Source organism: Prionailurus bengalensis, chromosome D1 (genome assembly GCF_016509475.1).
Source record: "Prionailurus bengalensis isolate Pbe53 chromosome D1, Fcat_Pben_1.1_paternal_pri, whole genome shotgun sequence".
NCBI classification, from domain to species: domain Eukaryota; kingdom Metazoa; phylum Chordata; class Mammalia; order Carnivora; family Felidae; genus Prionailurus; species Prionailurus bengalensis.
In genome coordinates, this window is record NC_057346.1 from 15,713,457 (window position 1) to 15,734,889 (window position 21,433).

The 21,433-nt window shown below is 52.5% G+C and overlaps 1 protein-coding gene across 1 annotated transcript; it reads left to right on the forward strand.

Annotated features, from left to right (window-relative positions):
* The first annotated feature begins 8,589 nt into the window (after nt 1–8,589).
* On the forward strand, nt 8,590–20,844 carry IL10RA (interleukin 10 receptor subunit alpha). The gene is made up of 7 exons (XM_043579459.1): nt 8,590–8,732; nt 10,750–10,870; nt 11,464–11,648; nt 12,806–12,972; nt 13,582–13,732; nt 14,580–14,701; nt 18,143–20,844. The coding sequence occupies exons 1-7, from the start codon at nt 8,666–8,668 to the stop codon at nt 19,064–19,066; spliced, it is 1,737 nt and encodes a 578-aa protein (XP_043435394.1). The 5' UTR covers nt 8,590–8,665; the 3' UTR covers nt 19,067–20,844.
* Nucleotides 20,845–21,433: the final 589 nt, after the last annotated feature.

The window sequence follows — 21,433 nt, forward strand, 5'->3', positions numbered from 1 at the left end:
TTTTTGTCTGTGGCTGGCAGGGGTAGGCGGGGAGAGGAGGAGGAACATGGTGGAGGAGTCACACAGACCCGGGCTGTACCATTGGCTGCATGACCTTGGGAAAACCATATAACCTGAGACTCGGTTTCCCCTCGTGTCAAGGGGGAAAGACTGCATCGTCTAGGATCAGGGGAAGTAATGGCAGCACACTAGCTTGGCACGGTAATGCGTGCCAGGTGTCCTTACCTCCTCTCTCTCCAGCTAAACAGCTTCCAAGGCAAACACCATACCTTTTCCATTTTTGTACCCCAGTGCTTAGCACAGTGGCTGACACAAAGCAAGTACTCAATGGATGTTAGCAGATTTGAGCTACTGACCCACGAGGGACAAGGGCCGTGAGGAAGGTGTGGCACTTATGGATTTGTCATCAAGTGGGACATCAGAAGAGCTGAGTTACTGACTTAGGCCTTAATATGCGGTGACCACAGTTGGACTGGGGAAGGAAAATTAAATGGACAAGGGGAAAGAATAAAGTCCTGAGCTCAAGAACACAGTGTAACAGAAAGAGGCTACTGGACTGACAGCCAGAAGTATCTCATTATGTGGTTGAACAGGGAGCCTCTCCTGGGACCAGTGGGTGCACAAACACCCAGGACTTACGTGGAAACCCTTCTGATAATTTATAAAGCAAGTAGTGACCGCTGATGAGAATTTCATGAACCTCAGAGCATTTGTTTCCTCCAGCATTCTAAAACTGGAATTTCTACAAATTTGTACCACGAAGCATGAGTCACCTATGTGGAATTCATACCGTGCATCAAAGTTACAATAAAAATGGTATATATTTCTGAACATCTATCACTCGATCAAGGGATTTTTGTGCGTTAGAAATTTATTGACCAAACCAAAGCTTTAAGAAATGTAAAAACAAGCGTGCCATACCCGAGAATGCTAAAAAAAAAAGCTGCAGAAGAAATGCTAATTTTCCTCTCGCAGGTCCTGAGAATTTTCCACGTGGGGTTCTTCGGTGTCCTGGGAGCAGGGGCTCGGGGCAGGAGGGAAGGGCAGGGTAGTGCAGGCAGGAAGGATGTTGGCTACTGGACATGCGAGAGGCCGGCAGGATCCCCCCGCATTAGTCACCCACAGTTGGCTTATGAAAAAGAGCTTGGAAGAAGGTGCAAAAAGCATCAACTCACTCGTTCTTATGTCCCAAAAGGTCAGATGGCCACAAAATGAATCTGAGGGTGAGGTGTGAATCTGCCATTGTCTAAACGAGCTCTTCCTCTCTGACTTTCATTTTCTTATAAATTATAAGAACTTCCCTAGGACCGTAGCTTCCCTCTTCCGTGACCCCCTCCCACACACCCATCTGCCGGACATGTGTGCACACTCACCACTCAGTATCCCCGGCCGGCCTCTAGTTACCGTTTCTTGTACTCGTTGCCAATTCTGTGAAAGAGGAAAGACTGTGTTTCTAATATGACCTGGGACAGAAGCTGTGGGCAGATGAATTGACCTCCATACAAGGATTTCAGGATTCTATGGGGACATCGGAATCTCAAGATATGAGGGACTGGGAGGAGACGGTTTGGGGTTGTGAGCTGATCAAGGTATGCTTGGACTGGCAGTGAACAAAAAGGAGACTTGATCAGATAGATAGATCGATCGATCGACCGATCGATAGATAGATGGATGATAGATAGGAGACCTGATCCAATAAATAGGTAGGTAGGTAGGTAGGTAGGTAGGTAGGTAGGTAGATAGATTAGATAGATAGATAGATAGATAGATAGATAGATAGATAGATAGATGACCTGGTCCAATAGATAGATAGATAGATAGATAGATAGATAGATAGATAGATAGACAGACCTGATCTGATAGATAGGAGACCTGATCAGATAGATAGATAAATAGATAGATAGAAGACCTGATCTGATAGAGAGAGAGAGAGAGAGAGATAGGAGACCTGATCCAATAGATAGATAGATAGATAGATAGATAGATAGATAGAAGACCTGATCCGATAGATAGGTAGGTAGGTAGATAGATTAGATAGATAGATAGATGACCTAGTCCGATAGATAGATAGATAGATAGGATACCTGATCTGATAGAGAGATAGGAGACCTGATCCGATAGATAGATAGATAGATAGATAGATAGATAGATAGATAGATAGATAGAAGACCTGATCTGATAGAGAGAGAGAGAGAGAGAGAGAGAGAGGAGACCTGATCCAATAGATAGATAGATAGATAGATAGATAGATAGATAGATAGATAGATAGGAGACCTGATCTGATAGAGAGAAAGAGAGACAGGAGACCTGATCCAATAGATAGATAGATAGATAGATAGATCAATAGATAGATAGATAGATAACCTGATCCAATAGATAGATGATAGATAAATAGATAGATAGATAGATAGATAGATAGATGACCTGATCCAATAGATAGATAGATAGATAGATAGATAGATAGATAGATAGATAGATAAAAACAATACCAATATCCTACATGCGTATTACACCTTGGATTTGACAAAACACTATCTATCTAAGCTGGTCCTTCTGATAATATATCAGAGTTATTTATTACAGGTTTAAATCCCCTGAAAGTCCATACATCTGATAAGGACAGTGTTGACTAATTTTTGTACCCCACGGTGCCTAGTGGAGGGCACCTAAAAATGTTTGCTTACATTATTCCTGTGTCAGCATCTCAATGAAGAGGTATCATCCTCATTCTACAGCTAAGAAATCTGAGACCTGAGACCCAGTCACAGACGACAGCTAACGACTGGATCTTTGAACCCCTGTCTTGGGTCTTCCCATCACGCAATTGCTGCCAGCAGAGACGTAGTGGGACACAAACCTTTAAATACTTGAAATTACAAACCGAGGGTTGCTGGAAGGGAGGTGGGCAAGGGGGTGGGCTAAATGGGTGATGGGTATTAAGGAGGGCGCTGGTTGGGATGAGCACTGGGTGATGAACGAAGTGATGAATCGCTTGATTCTCCACCTGAAACGATTATACTGTATGTTAACTAACTGTTATATAAATAAAACCTTGGAGGAAAAACTAAAATACTTGAAACTAAATACCGTAACGCAAGGAGATACAGGCAGTTTCTATACCGCAAAGTAGGCATTAAGATTGTCTTTAGGTGGGAGCCTCCCTCTGTCCTGGGTGAACCTCCTGGGTCACGTCAATGTAAAGTAAGTGCACGTCCCTCATTTTGGGCAAAGCCCTGGACATCAGCCGTGGGTCCAAGGCGGGTGTCTCGGGTGAAGCGTTCTAGGTATTTTTGGGCAATGTCAACTGCGTATCTCCTTCGCAGAACCATGGCCCTGCAAAGTTAGAGAAATGGTCCTCCCCAAGTCTGAGTCTGGGCTGTCCTGTCCAATACCTGTAAAATCATTGTTCTTTCTCCCGGTATTACTTGCAGAGGACCGGGAGCCCAGACAAGGGCAGGAGAAGCAGGCAGATCTGGTCTTCACCCCGACCCCACCCCCACCCCCACCCAAGGAGGAATGACTGTGGCAAGGCCCTGGACTGGGCCTGACACGCCACCACCACCTGAGGCCACACAGCTACTGTCTCACCTGTACTGTTATTTAAGACTAAGGCAGATGTAAAGAAATATGCAAGGGGCGTCTGGATGGCTCAGTCGGTTAAGTGTCCGTCTTCAGCTCAGGTCGCGATCTCTCGGTTTGTGAGTTCGAGCCCTGCGTCGGGCTCTGTGCTGACAGCTCGGAGCCTGGAGCCTGCTTCAGAGTCTGTCTCCCTAGCTCTCTGCCCCTCTCCCACTCGCGTGCTGTCTCTGTCTCTCAAAAATGAATAAATGTTTAAAACAAAATTTTTTTAAAAGAAGAATGCTATGGGCACTATGTCCACGCACGAAGTGAGAAGCCTCAGCCCAGAGGCCACCACTGTGAGGCACTGAGAGCTGAGCTGTGAGGTCCCCCGATGGCTCCGGGCATGTGAGGCTTCCCTGGAGAACTCCACAAGTGATCCAGGAATGAGAATCCAAGAGCAGGTAGACTTCCTACATTCGTGGGATGGGAGCTCAGGCTGCTGTTAATTTCAGAATTAAAGGGAAATGACACCCCTAACAACCGGAGAAATCAAGGTCATCTGGGCCACGGAACGAATACCCAGCTGCCTCTTGAAATGACATGGGGTATTTTTGTCAATGCTCTGTTCTTAACCTGCTGCACCCCAAGTTCACAAAGCAATGACAGTGGACTAGGACCTCTCCCTCCCTGATAAGAGGATTGCCTTAAACGTCACTGGCCGGGGAGAGGTCCCAAGTACAATCAAAGGCCCCAGTCCCTAGAGTGGGGTGGGACTCAGCACCATATACAGCCTGGAGGAAAATCAAGTGCATGCAGACCCAGAAAAAGGACTGGCTCCCTCTGGCCAGTATGAGGCCTTTCTGCTGAACATTTCTAACAACCACACCCCCTGTCATCTGGGGAACCTCTGACAATTGTCAGCACGCTTTGCATCCGGCCTTACAACAGCCCAGGAAGGGTTACAATGATTCCAGTCTTGTCAGTGGCTAACAGAGGTGAAAGCACTGGCCCAAAGGTACACGGCCGGCCATGGCCGAGCCGGGGCTAGAACTGGGTCTCCAGTTTCCAAGACCCACAGTCTTCTCCCAGGAGCCTTGTGAACCTTGGGCACTGACCAAGCACAATGTCCCAGCGTGAGGTTGCAGGCGTGAGAAAGCTCTTTGCTCCAACTCTGCTGATTCAAGGGAATTAGCAGGAGAGGTTCCTCAACTGGTAAATCAATATTTCTTCCTCTTGGGGCTCCTGGGTGGCTCAATCTGTTAAGCGTCCGACTCTTGATTTCGGCACAGGTCACGATCTCATGGATCATGAGCTCAGGCCCCACATTGGGCTCTGTGACGACAGCAAGGAGCCCGCTTGGGATGTTCTCACTCTCTCTCTGTCCCTACCCCCCTCTCAAAAATAAATACATAAGCTTAAATGTATATACATACACATATATACGTGTACGCATATATATACACATATATATCTTCCTCTTTCCTCTAGGCTGATGGGCAAGACACTCTGCTGTAGGCTTCCTAGTGTTCCACAAGCTTAGCTGCTGTGGAATGTCAGGGAAAGAGACTTGAACCTCAATCTGAAGACCAGGGTTTTGATTCTGCCATTAACTAGCAAATCCCTCAGGGGGTCACCTCCGTGCTCTGAGTTTCCTCTTCTTCGGTGGCCCCTTCACCTCACCTCTGTGGCTGTCCTCGACCCAATGACTACCAAGTGTCCTCAGGCAGTCTCCTTCCCTCTGTCTGCTTCTCGGGGTCTGTTCCCTCTAGGGCGCTCTCTGTTATGGGTGGCTCTGACACAGCAATCACAAGGCCTGGAACTTCCCTAGTCACTAGTCAGGGACAGAAACTGCAAGTCCTGCCTATAACCACAACTGAACATGGGTTTCCTACCCTCCCAGATGTCCACCCTCCCCCCCAGGGATGCCCGTTGAGAAGCGTCATCCCGAAGACCAAGATGAAGTAAAGCGAAAATGAGACAATGGAACCATCCAGAGCTCAAAATTTGCCCTAAAACTTTCCCAGTGTGGCCATGGGGACACGATCCCTACCCAGCTCCACCCACAGCTTTTCTGGGGCTTCACCACACTCCCTCCACCCACAACCCTCAGCCCTGAGCTGTTCCTCCTCCCCCCACCCTCTCTCTCTCTCTCTCAACTCACCACACATTTGTCTTCCCCAACAGCTCTTCCAAGATAGGAAATGGCGTTGTTTACACAGTGTTGGAAGCATGAGTTCTGGAGAGACCTGGGCTGTAGCCTGCCACTCACCGGCTGAGTGATACAGACAAGCGACTTAGTCTCGGACCTCACCACTCCGTCTCTACAACACGGGTAACGAAGCCCATCTCATAGAGTGGCAGTCAGGATTCAACGAGACAACGTCTGTGCATGAACCAGGATAGCCAACGCCAGACGGCGTAACAAAAATCCCCAAATCTCAGTAACTAGATACGACAAGAATTCACTCCTCGCTCCAGTCACAGGCTCACACAGTTTGGGCGTCTTTTACCGAATCGTTTTCCTCTGAGATGTGGTTCAGGGACCCAGGTTCCTTCCACCCCCTTGGAATCCTCCACCGGACCCCTTCCAGTGAGCTGACAGAATAACAAAGGGAAAGTTACAGGCCAGGCCAGGAAGTGGCACCCATCAATTCAACTTTACATTGGTTAAAACCCAGTCACATATTCCACCTAACTGCAAGGGAAGCAGGAAATCTAGTTGCTATGAATAGCAGAACCTTAGAGCAGAACACCAAGAATACATAACTGCATACAAACCAAAACAAACACATGAATTTCTTTAAAAAAAAAAAAAAAGGTATGGTGGGGCGCCTGGGTGGCTCAGTCGGTTAAGCGTCTGACTTCAGCTCAGGTCATGATCTCTCAGCTCATGAGTTCGAGTCCCACGACGGGCTCTGTGCTGACAGCCCAGAGCCTCCTTTGGATTCTGTATCTCTCTCTCTCTCTCTCTCTCTCTCCCTCCCTCAAAAATAAATAAACATTAAAAAAAGAAAAGATATGGTAATCATATGTCTGACCTAATTCCTGTTCTCAGTGCTATGAGGCAGCAGGACACATGGGGATAGCCTGTATTCAAATGCAGGCTCTGCCTGAGCAAAACATTAATCTATGTCAGCCATGGTGACTCTCATCTTAAAACAGGAAAGCTGACTTACGCATTTTACAAGGTTCTTCAAAAGCGCCATGTTCCCCCATCTCTAAGCGGACACTGCCCTCTGTCTGGAACATCCTCCATATCTGCTCTTCAACCCAGCTAGCTACCTCCTACAAATCCCTCAAGCATCAGCTTAGATGTCACCTCCTCCAGGAAGCGTTCCCTATCCTCTACTCCAAGTTATGGTTGAGTGCCCGTTTCCTGTGTACCCACTTTGGCCTATACTTCCTTCCCAGAACACTTCCCATGGCATATTAAAATCTCTGTTTACTTTCCATCTCTAGCTAAATTGTAAAGTTCTTGGGGGAAGGGACCTTGTTCTGATCACCATTTTATCCTCAGCTTTAATACAGGATCTGGCCCAAACCGAGTGTACAGAAAAAAACTGTCATGTGAATGAATTAAGAATCCTGACCCTCCCTCACAATGGCAGTGGGGTAAGACTTTTAAACTCTTATAACTGAAAAAAAAAAGTAAGTAAAGACAAGCTCAACAAGAAACTGTCGTGTACTCCTCCTCCAAAAGGTCAGTGGGAACTGAAAAGTCATTTCAGAAGGCGGCCACACCCCTTGGGTCATACCTGGATACTTTTGGCCACTTAATCTTCCAGTTGGGCAACAGAGAGTGCAGAAAACATTCTCACACATTACAAACCCTGGAACTCTTTCTCCCAGCTGATCTGAGGGTGTGGCAACAAGAGCGGTCCCCTTAGGGTGGCTCTCTGACTGACGCCGTGTCCTGCCTCCCTATACCACTCTCCACTATCCACATAGGTGGGGCATCCCTGACCTTCACTAATCATCATCAAAAAGTGAGGTCTTACTAGCCCTACAGTAGACCCTCAGCCCAGAAGAGGACTCCCTCCCCAAGACACCCACATGCTCTTAAGCAGGTGTCAGCGCACAACCAAAGTGAAGTGGACAAGTTTGTCTCCCATGCTCTCACATCTTCAGTGCACCTGGAGTGAAGTCTCGTTTGAGTCAAGTGATACCGAAGCATGAGTAACGGACAATATGCTACCCAGTCCCCCAGGAGTTTTATAGGAAGGCAGGAAGGCAGGAAGGAAGAGAGAGAGAGAGAGAGAGAGAGAGAGAGAGAGAGAGAGAAAGAAAGAAAGAAAGAAAGAAAGAAAGAAAGAAAGAAAGAAAGAGAAAAGAAAAGAGAAAAGAAAAGAAAAGAAAAGAAAAGAAAAGAAAAGAAAAGAAAAGAAAAGAAAAGAAAAGAAAAGAAAGGCTCTAAATGTGAGATTTCAGGCAAGCGACAGAAGCCAAAAGCAGCTGAAGGAGGCCTCGGACACCCCTCCCAAACTATTTTACCGCTGGCTTGGCTTATAACCCTACACCCAGGCACTAGGGCCACGTCGAGAGTCACACACGTGTCCTAACAATGTTGCCTGAGCGCCTGGGGCACTCTCCTCCCTTCCCCAGCTCCGAGCGAGCGCCTGGCCTTGGCCACAGCTCCAATCCCAACCCTGTTTGTCCATCCCGCAAAATCAGCTCTGACACCCTCACCCCACCTTCCGCACCCCCGCCCAGACTGCCCGGGCTTGCTTTAACGCGATCGCACTGGCCGGCCTTGGAAACCGGGAGTGGAGGGCTGGGAAGTGGGGAAGGGACGCCGGAACCGCGTCCCCTCCCCGGGACAGCCCTGTGCCCGCCCACTCCCCCACCCCCGCATCCTCCCCACCCGAGTGGGCGGGGAGCGCAGAGCTGCGGGCTCAGGGCGGTGGGCAGCTGCCCGCGCGAGCATCCGGAGGCGCGGCCTCGGGGGGGAGGGGGCGGGGCGTCTCGGGCCCCGCCCCTCTGACGCAGCCTGGCTGAGTGCGGGCGGGGCAGCCCGCCAGCCGGAGCTCTCAGAGGCAGAGCCGCGGAATCGCGGCTGGACGCGCGCAGCCCGGCTCCGGCCCCCGGAGGATGCGGCGCGCCCAGGATGCTGCCGCGCCTGGTAGTGCCGCTAGCGGTGCTCCTCAGCCTGCGCCTCTGCTCCGGCGCGCACGGTAAGGATCGCAGCCCGGCCCTCCCCTGCCCGCTCCGCGCTCGCCCGGCTGGGCTGTGTGCGTGTCCGCACGCGACCCCCGCCTTTCGTCGCCCCTGCATTAAAGTTGTGCGCTCCACGGGGAACCCCGTCTGGCTGTCCCTCTGGGGAGAGGGGAGTCCATTGTCCAACACCCCCCCCCCCCCGAAGCTCCCTCATTCCGGCAAGCCTGAGTCTTAGGCTCCCCGTTGTGGAAGTGTAAGAGCATTAAATGGATGGGGGGTAAGGGGGTGGATAGAGAAGTCAGATAACACCCCCGCGCCCGGCTTATCGTCCATCCACTTCCAGGCCGATCAGAAATTTAGCCTTGGCCTTTTTTGTTGTTGTTCTCGGCCAGCTAAGACTGCTTCCCCACCCTGGGGAATGACTTCGATTCCCCATCCGACTCCACCTTCCCTTAGAGGTCCACTTAACCTGTTTCTTCCCCGTGCCATGCCCTGGCTCATCCCAGCCCTTTCCCCTCACTGTCACCTGTGGCTCCAGCTGATCACCCCCTGCTTCTTCTTTAGCCCCTAACGTGCTCCCACTGCCACCCGCCTCCCCCTACCTCCTCCTACCCCTTAGCTCAATCTTCTAACCCAGCCAGCTATCCCGGAAAGTTTCTGCAGGGGAGCCGAGGCAAGCCTGGAGAGAGAATGAAAGGGCAGCGAGGTGGCGGCAGGGAGAGCAGGGACTGAAACCGCGTCTACACCAAAATACAAAGTAAAACATGCAGGCAGCCGTTCACATGATCGAGAGCTGAGTCGGGGACGCGCAGCCCAAACACCACAGAGACCCGCTGCATTTTTCACTTTCCATCCAATGTTCTGAAACCGAAACACCGCCTTGAGGATCAAAGACATTGTAAGAAAGAAAGAAAGGGACAGGGGAAATATACTCAGTGCGAATGTCAACTCTAGAAGAAGTATTACTAGAGATGGTGAGACATTAGAGAACAAAGGAAGCCTGGGAGAGTGGCTGGCAGACTGAGAGACATTAAGGGATCAAGGAGGAGAGAAGAGGGATTGACTGGGTATTGGCCTTGACCTACCTCATTGCCCTTGACTGGCAAGACTCTCAGCATAGGTGTATTTATTACATTCTTACAAATGAGAGGTCTGGTGAAGTTAAGTAATTTGCCCAAGTCACACTGGCAAGTTCATTTGAGGCCTCCTGAAGTTGGAGTTTCCCCCTGGTGAATGGGAGGAGCAAGGGCGGAAGATGGGAGTTCGGCTGTGGTGTTGAGTATCTCGCCGTGGAGCCAAGGGTGCTGGCTCTGGGTGGAAATGCCGTCAGCCCTGTGTAGAACCAAAACTGCTTCGTTCTGTCTGTCAGCCAGCCTAAAGCCCTTCTAGAAGCGGGGGAATGGGGCAAGCACACAGCTTGGGACTGCCCAGGAGAGCTGTGAAGAGAAACAGATGCCAACAAGCAGGACATCTGTGTACCCCCAAGAACTGCAGAGAGGAGGGCTGGGGCTGGAGCCAGGATGGGGACCAGCTATGGGGAGGGGAGCAGGCCTGGGGATGAGGCGGGAACAGGGACAAGGATCGGGCAGAGCCAGGGACTAGCTCATCTGAGAGCCCATTGCAGACACACATACCTTAGCCCTCAGCCTGTGCCTTCCCTGCTGAGATAACATCCGACTCAGCTTGACGCTTCTCAGCCTCCGCTCCTGCTTCCAATCACGGACAGCACAGGACAGCAATTTAAGGACACCACACTAGCTCTGGAATCAGACCCATCTGGATTCACCCTGACCCTCACTCACTCCACGGGCCTTGGGCAAGTCACCTAACTTTTCCGTAAAATTGGAGTAATAGATGCCTACCCTGGAGGGCTGCCGGGATAATTAACTGACACAACATAGAAAAAGTACTTAGCAGAGTGCTCAGCTCAAAGGACTCAATAAATGGAGGCTGTGAGATTGATGGCCACCGTCAGCATCATTATCCCCGGGAGGCGGGCTCCACCAGCTCTGATATCCACACTCTTTGCCCCAGGAACAGAACTTCCCAGCCCTCCATCTGTGTGGTTTGAAGCAGAATTTTTCTCCCATATCCTCCACTGGACTCCCATCCCGAATCAGTCAGAAAGCACCTACTATGAAGTGGAGCTTCTGAGGTATGGAAAGGGGAGATGGAGAAAGGAGAGAGGTGGGCGCGGGAGGGGGTGGACCCATCGCCTTGCACTTTCCCGGCACGGGAAGATAAATCGGTCTTGTCATTGAAGTGACTCCCGGAAGGACCCTGGTGCATATCCATCAGTTGACGAGTACTGATTTGAGTCTCGTGCGTTGAGCAGTGCGCTGGGAGCTCTGGGGTGAAAAGGCCAAGGTGTTGCCTTTACCCTCAAGGTTTTTTCCATCTTACTGGAAAAACAGGAAGTGCATCCATAATATGGTCGGAAAACAAGTAAAAGCCCAAAGGACTGCAAATGTAGTCGGGAGAAAGGAGAAATGAGGCCGTGTGGCAGTAGGTAGCAAGGCTTCCTGGAGGAAGGGGAAGTCCGTTAGATGTTCCAATCTAAGAGAAATTGGTATGCGGTTCCAGAACCAAGAGAGAGATTCTTGCAGTTAGATGCCCTGGGCCAGAGAAAATGCCCTGAGGGCTGGACCATCGTTGAGCTCTCTCCCCGGGCCCCTTGCTTTCCTCTTAAAGGAGGTAGGTTTGAGCACAAATTTCCCTACTGATGCTCTGATCCGGATATCTCCCCAGGTATGGAAGAGACTCCTGGGAGTCCACCCCCAGCTGTAACCAGACCCTGGTGCTGTCCTGTGATCTCACTATTATGACCCTGGACCTGTACCACGACAATAGCTACAAAGCCAGGGTCCGGGCAATGGCTGGAAACCGGTACTCCAACTGGACCAACACCAACACCCGCTTCTCCCTGGATGAAGGTGCTTTTCGAAACTCCCCTGGACCTGGAATATGGCTTTGGGGGTCCCTTCCTGCCAGAAACTCTAGTCTAGAACTCTACTCTGCTCCCGTAGCTGGCCAGCCAGCCGGGCTTCCTGGCCGGGCACCGCGTTGCCCAAACAACTAGTCAGGACTTTGGGGGAAGATTTAGATGAAAATAGCCAAGTTGTTCAAGATTTAAAAGGGAACTGGAGTTGTTTATCCTACAGAAGAGAAGTCTTGGGGCGAGTTGGAGCAGCTGAGTCACAAGGGCCAGACCTGTGTACTTATCGAGTTCTGGAAGAGGAAGTGAATCCATAAGCTCTCAGCATGGGGCAGCAAACAGTAGGCAGACTTAGATCTAGTCCTCACCTGCTTCAGGCTGAATTCCCAGGGGTCAGGGTCTGAGGCTTTGAGGCAGGGAGATGCTGATGAAGAGTTGGGGGTCTCTCTTTCTAGAGATAAAAGGGTAAGCCCCAAACTTGATGGGATCCTTCTATTCGGCAAATTGGAACTGACCATATACTCTGTGTGTGTGGTGAGCCCACTCTCCAAAATTCAGAGCCAGAACCAATGGTCGTTGAGGTCACTGGCTCCCAAACGCCGGCCCGCAGGCCAGTGTTCAGCTGGCTGCAGAAATATTACCCGGGCAGTGTGTTTAAAATAAATGTTTCCAGGGGCGCCTGGGTGGCGCAGTCGGTTAAGCGTCCGACTTCAGCTCAGGTCACGATCTCGCGGTCCGTGAGTTCGAGCCCCGCGTCGGGCTTTGGGCTGATGGCTCAGAGCCTGGAGCCTGCTTCCGATTCTGTGTCTCCCTCTCTCTCTGCCCCTCCCCCGTTCATGCTCTGTCTCTGTCCCAAAAATAAATAAACGTTAAAAAAATAAAATAAAATAAAATAAAATAAAATAAAATAAAATAAAATAAAATAAAATAGTTTCCAGGGCCCAGTTTCAAAACTTCAGATTCACTGTGTCTTGAGTGGGCCTGGGGCATCTACATTTTTAATGTAGCCCCCAGGAAGTCCTGATGTTCTGCTGGGTTGCAAACCAGTGGCCCAGGTTTTAGGGTGGGTAAAGCTGGACTCTAGAGGCCAAGCACGGGTGGGGCACCCAGGCCCTCCCCACTCCGCCGGCCTCATGATTTTGCCTCCCCCCTCAGTGACTCTGATGGTCAGCGTGAAGCTACAGGTGGACAACGGCATCATCCTCGGGCGGATCCAGCTCCCCAGGCCCGGGATCGCCCCTACAGGCGACACTTACGAAAGCATCTTCCAACACTTCCGAGAGTATGAGATTAAGCTGCGCAAGGTGCCGGGGAACTCTACGGTATGGACTTCCTCAGGGCCGCAGTCCCTGGGCTCCCTGTCACCCCGGGCCGGCAGCACCTTTTGTGCACCCGTGGGGGACTCTGCTGGCAGAGCAGAGGGCGGTCATGGGGTGGGGAAGGGAGTTGAGAAGCCCTTGGTTAAGATGCACCTGCCAGGTGGCAGGGAGGACCCTGCCTGCTAGCACCAGGCACCATGCCACACATCTGATAGCTGTTAGTTCCGACACCCTTGCAGGTGGATATTTTACTCCCTTTTGAAAGTGGGGAAATGAGGCTCCGAGAGGCTATGTGATTGCCCGTGGACACCCCGTATGTGGGATATCTGGAATCTGCCAGGAAAGAGGAGGCTCTTTCCGCCATTTGATTCCAGCCCCTTCTAGAAAGGTCCTCAGTGTCCCGTAAAATGTTCCACTTCTCTTTTAGTACGAGATAAATCATGTTAATCACAGAGCTCTTGGGCTGCATTGATGATAGCGGGTTTGTGATGCTTGAGAAAGGACACTGAAGAAAGGTCGGCCTGGAGCACCTCTGACGGCTCCCCAGCTCTCGGCTCCTGCAGCCCATGAGCCAGGGATATTTTGTTTATGGCTGTGTTGTTTTCGTTTCAGTTCATAAAGCAGAAGATAAACCGTGAAACCTTCAGCCTCTCACCTCCTGGAGAACTGGGAGAATTCTGTGTCAAGGTGAAGCCATCTGTGGCCTCCCGAGTGAACAGGGGGCTGTGGTCCAAGGAGGAGTGCATTGTGCTTACCCCACAGTGTGAGTCTGCGGCCAGGGCTGCTGTCCGGGTGGGGAGGGAGGCAGGAAGGGCCTCACACAACCCGAAAAGCATCGGTTGAGGGCTGCCAATGCCACGGGCGCTCCTCCCCACGGCCCTGTGGGTGAGCTCCTATTGTCCCCATTTTAGAGACGCCGGAACTGAGGCTCTGTGGGTATAAACAACTTTCTAGGACATGGTGGCAAAGCCAGGCCTCTTGCTTCTGCTGCTGCTTCCACGTGAGCACAGCCGTGCTTCCCAAGAACCCACCCCCACCCCAGCCTACCTCCGCCACCTGTGGTCTTTCCCGTTTGTTACGTTCCTCAGCCGTCCTTCCTTGGAGCTGGGCACAGAGGGCCTTCTAACCCTGCCTCCCCCTCCGAGGAAGCCGAACTGAGCTGCCCCCTGCCACAGCTGCTGAAGCCAGGCTCTCCGCAGGTGCTGTGTCCTTCACAGTCACCTTGTGTGGGGAAACGGAGGCTCAGAGAGGCTGTGTAATTTGTTCATACCCTCACGGCTGGTGAGTGTTGGAGCTGGGACTTAGCCCAGGTCTGGCTGCTCCCAAAGCCTCCACTCCCACCCGCTGTACCACCCTGCCCCACCGTTCCACGTGCCGTAGCGTGAATCGAGCGCAAAGCCGGAAGCCGAGTCAGTGTGCCTAGTGAGGGAATCCTTCAGGACAGAGGTTGGAAGGCCAGGCAGGGATTCTCAAGAATCCAGAAACATCTAGCTGTATAGCCTAGAGGAAGCCTGGGGGATCACCTGGGCCCCGCACTCGGTGGCTCCCGGGAGCCACCCCTCCAGCGTCCCACACTGCCGGGCCACAGACACATCTCTCTGGGCCTACAGATTTCACCGTGACCAACCTCATCATCTTCTTCACCTTCGTCCTGCTGCTCTGCGGAGCCCTGGCCTACTGCCTGGCCCTCCAGCTGTACGTGCGACGCCAGAGGAAGCTGCCTACCGTCCTGGTGAGTCTCCAGGAGGGGCCACTATCCCATCCTCCCTAGCCGCACCAGGGCTCCAGGAGGCAGCGGGCTCCCCCCAGACGGTCCGTTCCCTCAGCCCTGACGTTATCAGCAGGCACCTTCCTCAGGGACCACGGGGACAGAGGCAGGGCTTACATGCAGAGCCCGGTGCTGAGAACATTATCTTCTAATAGCCCCGATAAGATACATACTGAGTAGTCCCAACCCCCAAGGTGTTTTTGTTACTATTTACTATTAGTACCTCTGAGGCAGGTATTATCCTCATTTTATCTTCCCCTATGGGGAGGCATAGAGTGACTGTTCCACGCACAGGGGTCACAGGGCCAGGAAGAGTCAGGCCGAAGCCCAGTCTTTGCCCCCACCTACCGGCTGGTGATGACGAGTGCTCCGGAAGAGGAAGAACTCAGGCCTAGAAGCACCCACCTAGTGCTGCCACCAGAGTGGCAGAGAGCAGAGCGGGTGGTAATGCCGAGGAGGTCACGGCCAGGGTCTCTGACCCTCTTCCAGAGCGTCTCGTCTCGCTACAGTGCCAGCAACGGCTAGTAAGCCAGCATTTCCAAACTGTCCCGCCTGTCCCGCCTGGGATTCAGGCTGCTCCAGAGCTTGTGCCCGCCCCCCCCCAGCCGCCATCACTGTGATAGCCGTGGGCTGTGCTGGGGAGGACCGGCCCCATCAGGGAGCCAGGGGCCCTAGGAAAGGCCACCGCTGGAAGGGTATCCCCCCACTCAGAGGGATCCCACGATTTCTGGGAAAAATAAGAAGAGAGACACAGGTCCTCTGGAATTATTTTGAGTAAGAACTCCAGGAAGTGGGGAGGCAGGGAGAGAAGCAACTGCCTGCCCTACTTAGAGCCTTGTCCAGGAAGCAGAGGACGGTGGTCCTGTGCCCTGGGTACCTTAGGAGACTAAAAAGTTCTCCCTTGTGTCTAACTGAAGTATGTAACTCACGGTTCCTTCTCTGTACTCTGGGGAGATTCAGTTCTATAAACGTGTATGCACTGGCCTGTTTAACAGGTACTTGGAGCATATCCGATACGCAGGGCCTGGGGCTGGGATGGGGGAGGTTTAGAGGTGAGTGCCTCATGGCGGCTGCCCTTCGGGCTGGATAACCGGAAAGCAGAGGGGTGGGGGAGGAGTGGTCCTGGTAACTGCAGCGGGGATTCCTAGCTGGGCATCAGGACGGGTGTCCAGGAAGAGATGAACAAACCGGCAGTGGCCCCTGGTCCCAAGGGGCTTGATCACAGCCTGTTGGGGCAGCTGACGTATATATATTCTTTTAACTCTAATGCGACCCAGTGAAATCGACACAGATCCAAAATGCCAAAGGAGAGGGCAAGCAACCTCTGGGGTTTTGCTCCTCTGTGACATCTGGATCACAGAATTGATCTCTCCTTGAGAATTTTTGCCTCCTCAAGATAAAGGCAACCCAGTTCCCTTCATCAAATGATCGTGGCCATTACGAACTCTACCAATAACTTCTGGCACCTTCTAGCACCTTCACACTCACTTGCTTAGTCCCACTCATTAGCTGTTTTGATCTGATCTTTGGACAAATGGGGATTTCAAATCAGGCCAGCAGAGTACAGATCCCAGGTCTGTCCTTTGCTGCTGTGACTTTGGGCGTGTCATTTAACTTCTCTGAGGTTCCATTTCCTCCTCTAGGAAATGGAGAAACAACACTTCCTTAGAGATGGGAGCATAAAATTCGATTCACCGAACATTCACCGAGTGCCTTCTATGTACCAGGCACAGTTCAAAGCGTTCTCCATGCATTAACTGCAACATGACCAGACAGGTACCGTCCCTATTGCCATTTGACAGGCAAGACACCAAAGCACAGAGAGGACAAATAATTGAGCCAAGGTGACACGGCTGGCAAAGGCAGAGCTGGGATTTGGGCCATGGAGTCTGGTTCTAGAAACAGCTGTCCTTAATCGCCAACCTACAGGATAGCAATAGGAACTCAGCCAGTAAGAGTCGCGCTGGAGTCAAAACTTACAAAGGGAATTAGGGCAGATGTGCAACAGTGGGTCCGTCAGTCAGTCAGCAGACCTTATGAGTGCCCAGTATGTGCCAGCTCAGCTTAAGCGCCGGGAACATTGTGGCAAACAAAACTAGGCAGGTCCTGCCCTCAAGGTGTTTGTATTCTGCTGGGTGTGGGTAGTGTGTATCGTGGGTCTTGGCAGGGGGCGGAAAATAAACTAAAAAATAATTCCAGGAACCAAGTACTAGAAAGAAGTAAACTAGGTTAATGCTGGGGCGCCTGGGTGGCTCAGTCGGTCAAGAGTCTGACTCTTGGTTTCGACTCAGGTCATGATCTCACATTTCATAAGTTCGAACCCTGCATCAGGCTCCATACTATCAGTGTAGAGCTTGCTAGGGATTCTCTCTTTCCCTCTCTCTCTCTCTGCCCCTCCCCCTCTCACTCTCAAAATGAATACACTTAAAATTTTTTTAAAAACTAGGTTAATGCAGAGACCGTGTGGAGCACTGCTCTAGCCAGGACGATCGGGAAGGCCTCTCTGGGGAGAGCTGAGCTGAGCGGAGACCTGAGTGTTAAGGAGGACACAGCCGTAGAAAGCGCTGAGAGAAGAGTGTTCCGACCACAGGGCACAGCATGTGCAAAGGCCCTGAGAGCACTGAGCTGATGCGTTCCAGGGCAGAAAGAACCCCAGTGTGACCGAGACAGAACAGCAAGGGGGAGAGGGGTTAAGTGACTTTCCCTGGGACTCCCGGCAATTAATGGGGAGCAGGTCCTCCTCAGCCACTAGTTCTGTGCCTGTTCCACCGCCCCACGTGGCAGCCACCTGTGTTTGTGCAAGTCTTGGTGTCTCACATCCAGCATTTTCAAACAATGAAATGGACAAGCTAGGATAATGGATAGGATGGGACAGGAAAGGTAGGACAGACTAAAACAGGAATAGAATAGAATGGAGTAGCAGTGTAGATCGAAGTACACGGCTAGTAATGGTAAGTACTATCTTGTGAAACTGGTTTCAGTTATTTAAACGTGAGTTACAGGCTTACGGGCTATTTGTAGGTGGGTTACTTTGTAACACATTCCTTACTTGGGGACATCGTCAAAAAAAGTTTGGCACTCACTTCTAGATGTATCTAAAGGAATCCGGCCTGCTCTCAGGTGTGGAAAGCAGTGCCGAGGGAGCCGAGAACATTCTCCACTCCCTGCAGGCTCCTGTCCCGCCTGCCTTTCCACCCGGGCTGTGAGCACACAGGCCTGAGCCAAACTGAGAATTGCATTAAGAGGAAAGGTCGGTTCTGAAATGACAACAAAAAGCACAGGGGCCCCTCGGTTAGAGCGGAGCCTCCCTGGGCTCACCTCCCGGACCCAGGGCCTCACCTGCAACGCAGGAGTGGGTTGCTGCAGGTGACCCTTGTTTTTCTCACTCTGCCCTCTCCCCTCCAGGTCTTCGGGAAGCCCCATCCGTTCAACTTGGTCCTCCAGCTCCCCTGCCCAGAGCCCCAGGACACCATCCATCCCCTTGACGAGGGGGCCTTCCCCAAAGTGTCCCCGGAGCTGAAGAACTCGGAACTGCACGGCAGCACAGACAGCGGCTTTGGCAGTGCGAAGTCATCCCTGCAGAATGAGGGGTCCCAGTTCCTCCTGCCGGTCCCCCACCCCCAGGCGGCGGGGACTGTGGGAAAGGGGCCGCCCCGGGAGCCGGAGAGCAGCCGCAGCGGGGGCAGCAGCAACAGCACAGACAGCGGGATCTGCTTGCAGGAGTCCAGCCCGAGTCCTGGCACCGGACCCCACTGGGAGCAGCGGGTGAGAAAGGGCAGCCAGGGCCAGGACGACAGCGGCCTCGGTCTAGCCCAAAACTCAGAAGGGCAGCCTGGGGATGTGCAGGGGGTCTCAGACTTGGGCCGTGTCAATCCCCCAGGGCCTGAGGTGCCTGGGGAGGAAGACCCAGCCTCAGTGGCATTCCGGGGCTACCTAAAGCAGACCAGATGCACACAGGAGAGTGCAACCACGGCAGGCTGCCTGGAGGAAGAGCCTGCCTCGACAGATGGCCTCGGCCCCAAGTTCAGGACATGCCTGGATGCCGAGGCTGGCTGGCCCCCGCTGGCCCTGGCCAAGGGCTATTTGAAACAGGACCCAGGAACGACTCGCCCTGCATCAGGGACCCCAACCGGACAGTGGAGTCGGCCAACTGAGGAGTGGTCACTTCTGGGTTTGACCAGCTCCAGGGACCTAGGAGCATCTGACTGCAACTTGGCCCATGACCTGGCCCCTCTGGACTGTATGGCAGCCCCAGGTGGTCTCCTGGACCGCTTTGACTCAAACCTGGTCACTCTGCCTCTGATCTCCAGCCTGCACTCGAATGAGTGACTCAGGCTAAGGGGATGCTTTTGATGTCAGCCGTGCCCTTCCTGGACCAGGAGGAGGGGCCGCAGGGGTCAGAAGTGACTCATGAGGCCAGTGTGAGCACTCTTCTGCAAGTTCCGGAGGTCCAGCCCTCGCCAGGCCCAGCAGGGCTCCCTGAGGTGCCCAGGGCAGAAAGAGGCTATCTTGTTATACTATTGCAGGGTATCCAGATGGCACTGGCCGGTTATGCAGACAGGGCCCCAGAGACTCTGGCAGGACCAGGAAGGGCAGGGCGGAGATCTCCTCCCTTCTAGGGGCTCTTCCTATACTGTAAAAGAGTCTTTGCTCGGGGGAATCATAGGGTTTTCTGGAAATGTGGTGAGGCCAGCTATTGTGGTGAGGGCACCAAGCTGAAGTCGGTTCAGACCCAGCCCTCTGTCTCAGGCTAACCATGTGCTAGGGCCTCCAGCAGAATGCAGGGCTGGGAGGGTGGGGGCTTCAGAGCCTCCCTGCAGGGTCATTTCTAGGAGGAAACAGGAGGACCCGGGGATCAGGTGTGGTCTCTAGGATGGTCACACGGAGAATCTTCCAGACTGGCAGTCCTCCCAGGCAGGGAGCTTGTCACAGAAGATCTTCAGATGAATCTGCCCTGGTCAGCCAGTCTACTAACCACCATTATGGAGCCACAAGGGGACGAAGCCCCCGTGTCCAAGCCACTCACTACCCTACCCTGTGGCCTCCACCATCTTGCTGACAGCACTGGAGAAGCCGTGGCTATTTGTACCGGTCACTGGTCAAAACTCAGCCCTCCAGGTTGTCTGTGGACTTGGGCGCCAGCTCGCCTGCCCCAGAGGGTCCGGGTTGGGACCTGCACTTGGGTTTACTGCTAACATCCAGCTACAGGCCCACAGGACATGTCACTGCTCTCTCAGGGTTCAGCTGTGTGCGCTGGGGCCAGCCACAGTTGGAATAAGGACTCAGTCTCCAGGGGGCCCCTCCCCGCTGGACGTTAACCAAGCTGGCCTCGGGGGTGACTCCGGCCCGGTGTGAGCCTGGGCTGGGAAGAGGCAGACCGTAGAACCCACATCTGCAGAGAACCAGCTTCCTTCTCACGCTGAGGACTAACAGATTTAGCAAAAGTCCACGGTGTCGCGCTGAGAGAACCATCAGACCCTGGGCCCAGAAAGGGGGCGGCTGTGGGCCCTGCTTCCCCACACTCGGGGTTAAGATTCTGTCTTCAAAGCCAGTTTACAGTCTATGGGCAAGGAAGCTGGGAGGTGTGACAGGCCTGACGGCCACCCCCGAAGAGTCATCACTCAGCCCTACATCTTTCTGTGGCATTCCAAGAATAGACACAGCAGCTCAGAGAATCCAGCCAGAACCGCTCCTGCTCCCCCACCACACTCTACCAAGAGGTTCTCAGGTATCTGATGACTCCCTCTGCACACTGAAGCTTGAGGAGTTCCTCAGGGTTCCCTCGGAAGGTTTATTTATTTATCTTGTTCCCTTATTTATTGGAGAGAGAGCACCATACCATGAAAGAATTCTGGGTATTTCAAGAACCCGGTTCTGACCCCCCTGGTTCCAGTTCTGACCCCACTGTGCATAGCATTTCCTGATCTGTAAACTGAAGAGCATCGGTGTCCTCATCTGCAAATCTAGAAAACCATGCCTGACGCGTCTCATTCCCAGGGACGTGAGTTTCCACCGAGGGGGTGGGTATGAACGGGTCTTAAAAGAAAAGCTCTGTACGTCGGTGGTGTATGTTCTTTTATTTCAATAAATTGTCAGGACCACAGGAATCTTGTGAAACCAAATTTCTGATGACACGGTGGCTGGTGGGAGACTCAAGTGGTTGCTCATGGAGGTTGATAAGGAATAAAACGGGTGATGTCGCTTTAGCAGGGATGAAGGCTTAGGCTCAAATGGGACACAGGTCTGAGCCCTCGTGCTAACATGACGAAATGGGTATGTAATGTAATGAAAGAGATCATGACACTGTATGTCAGCGAAAGAAACACTCCTTTGGAAAGCTCAAAAGGAAATGTAGAAGACAAAGGTTTTTTGTTTGTTTTTGTTTTTTTGAGAGAACATGGGGGTGGGGGCAGGGGCAGAGAGAGGGGTCAGGGGATCCGAAGCGGGCTCTGCACTGATAGCAGAGAGCCCGACGCGGGGGCTCGAACTCAAAAACCATGAGATCATGACCTGAGCTGAAGTCAGACGCTCAACCGACTGAGCCACCCCGGTGCCCCCAAGACAATGTTTTGAGTGTGGATTCTGACCGCTTGGAAAAGAGAGCAGACCTTCCTGGAGCCCCGCCACCTGACCCCCTCGACCTGGAGGTGTGACCCACGGGCGCTTCTCATAAGTGCGGAAGCCATCTGCATTTGA

What these genes read in the sequence shown, in the direction of transcription:
- IL10RA (XM_043579459.1), top strand. Translation starts at nt 8,666, where the DNA reads ATGCTGCCGCGCCTGGTAGTGCCGCTAGCGGTGCTCCTCAGCCTGCGC. An exon ending in CCGCTTCTCCCTGGATGAAG is followed by an intron (nt 11,649 to 12,805) that starts GTGCTTTTCGAA and finishes CTCCCCCCTCAG; the next exon opens with TGACTCTGATGGTCAGCGTG. An exon ending in CATTGTGCTTACCCCACAGT is followed by an intron (nt 13,733 to 14,579) that starts GTGAGTCTGCGG and finishes CTGGGCCTACAG; the next exon opens with ATTTCACCGTGACCAACCTC.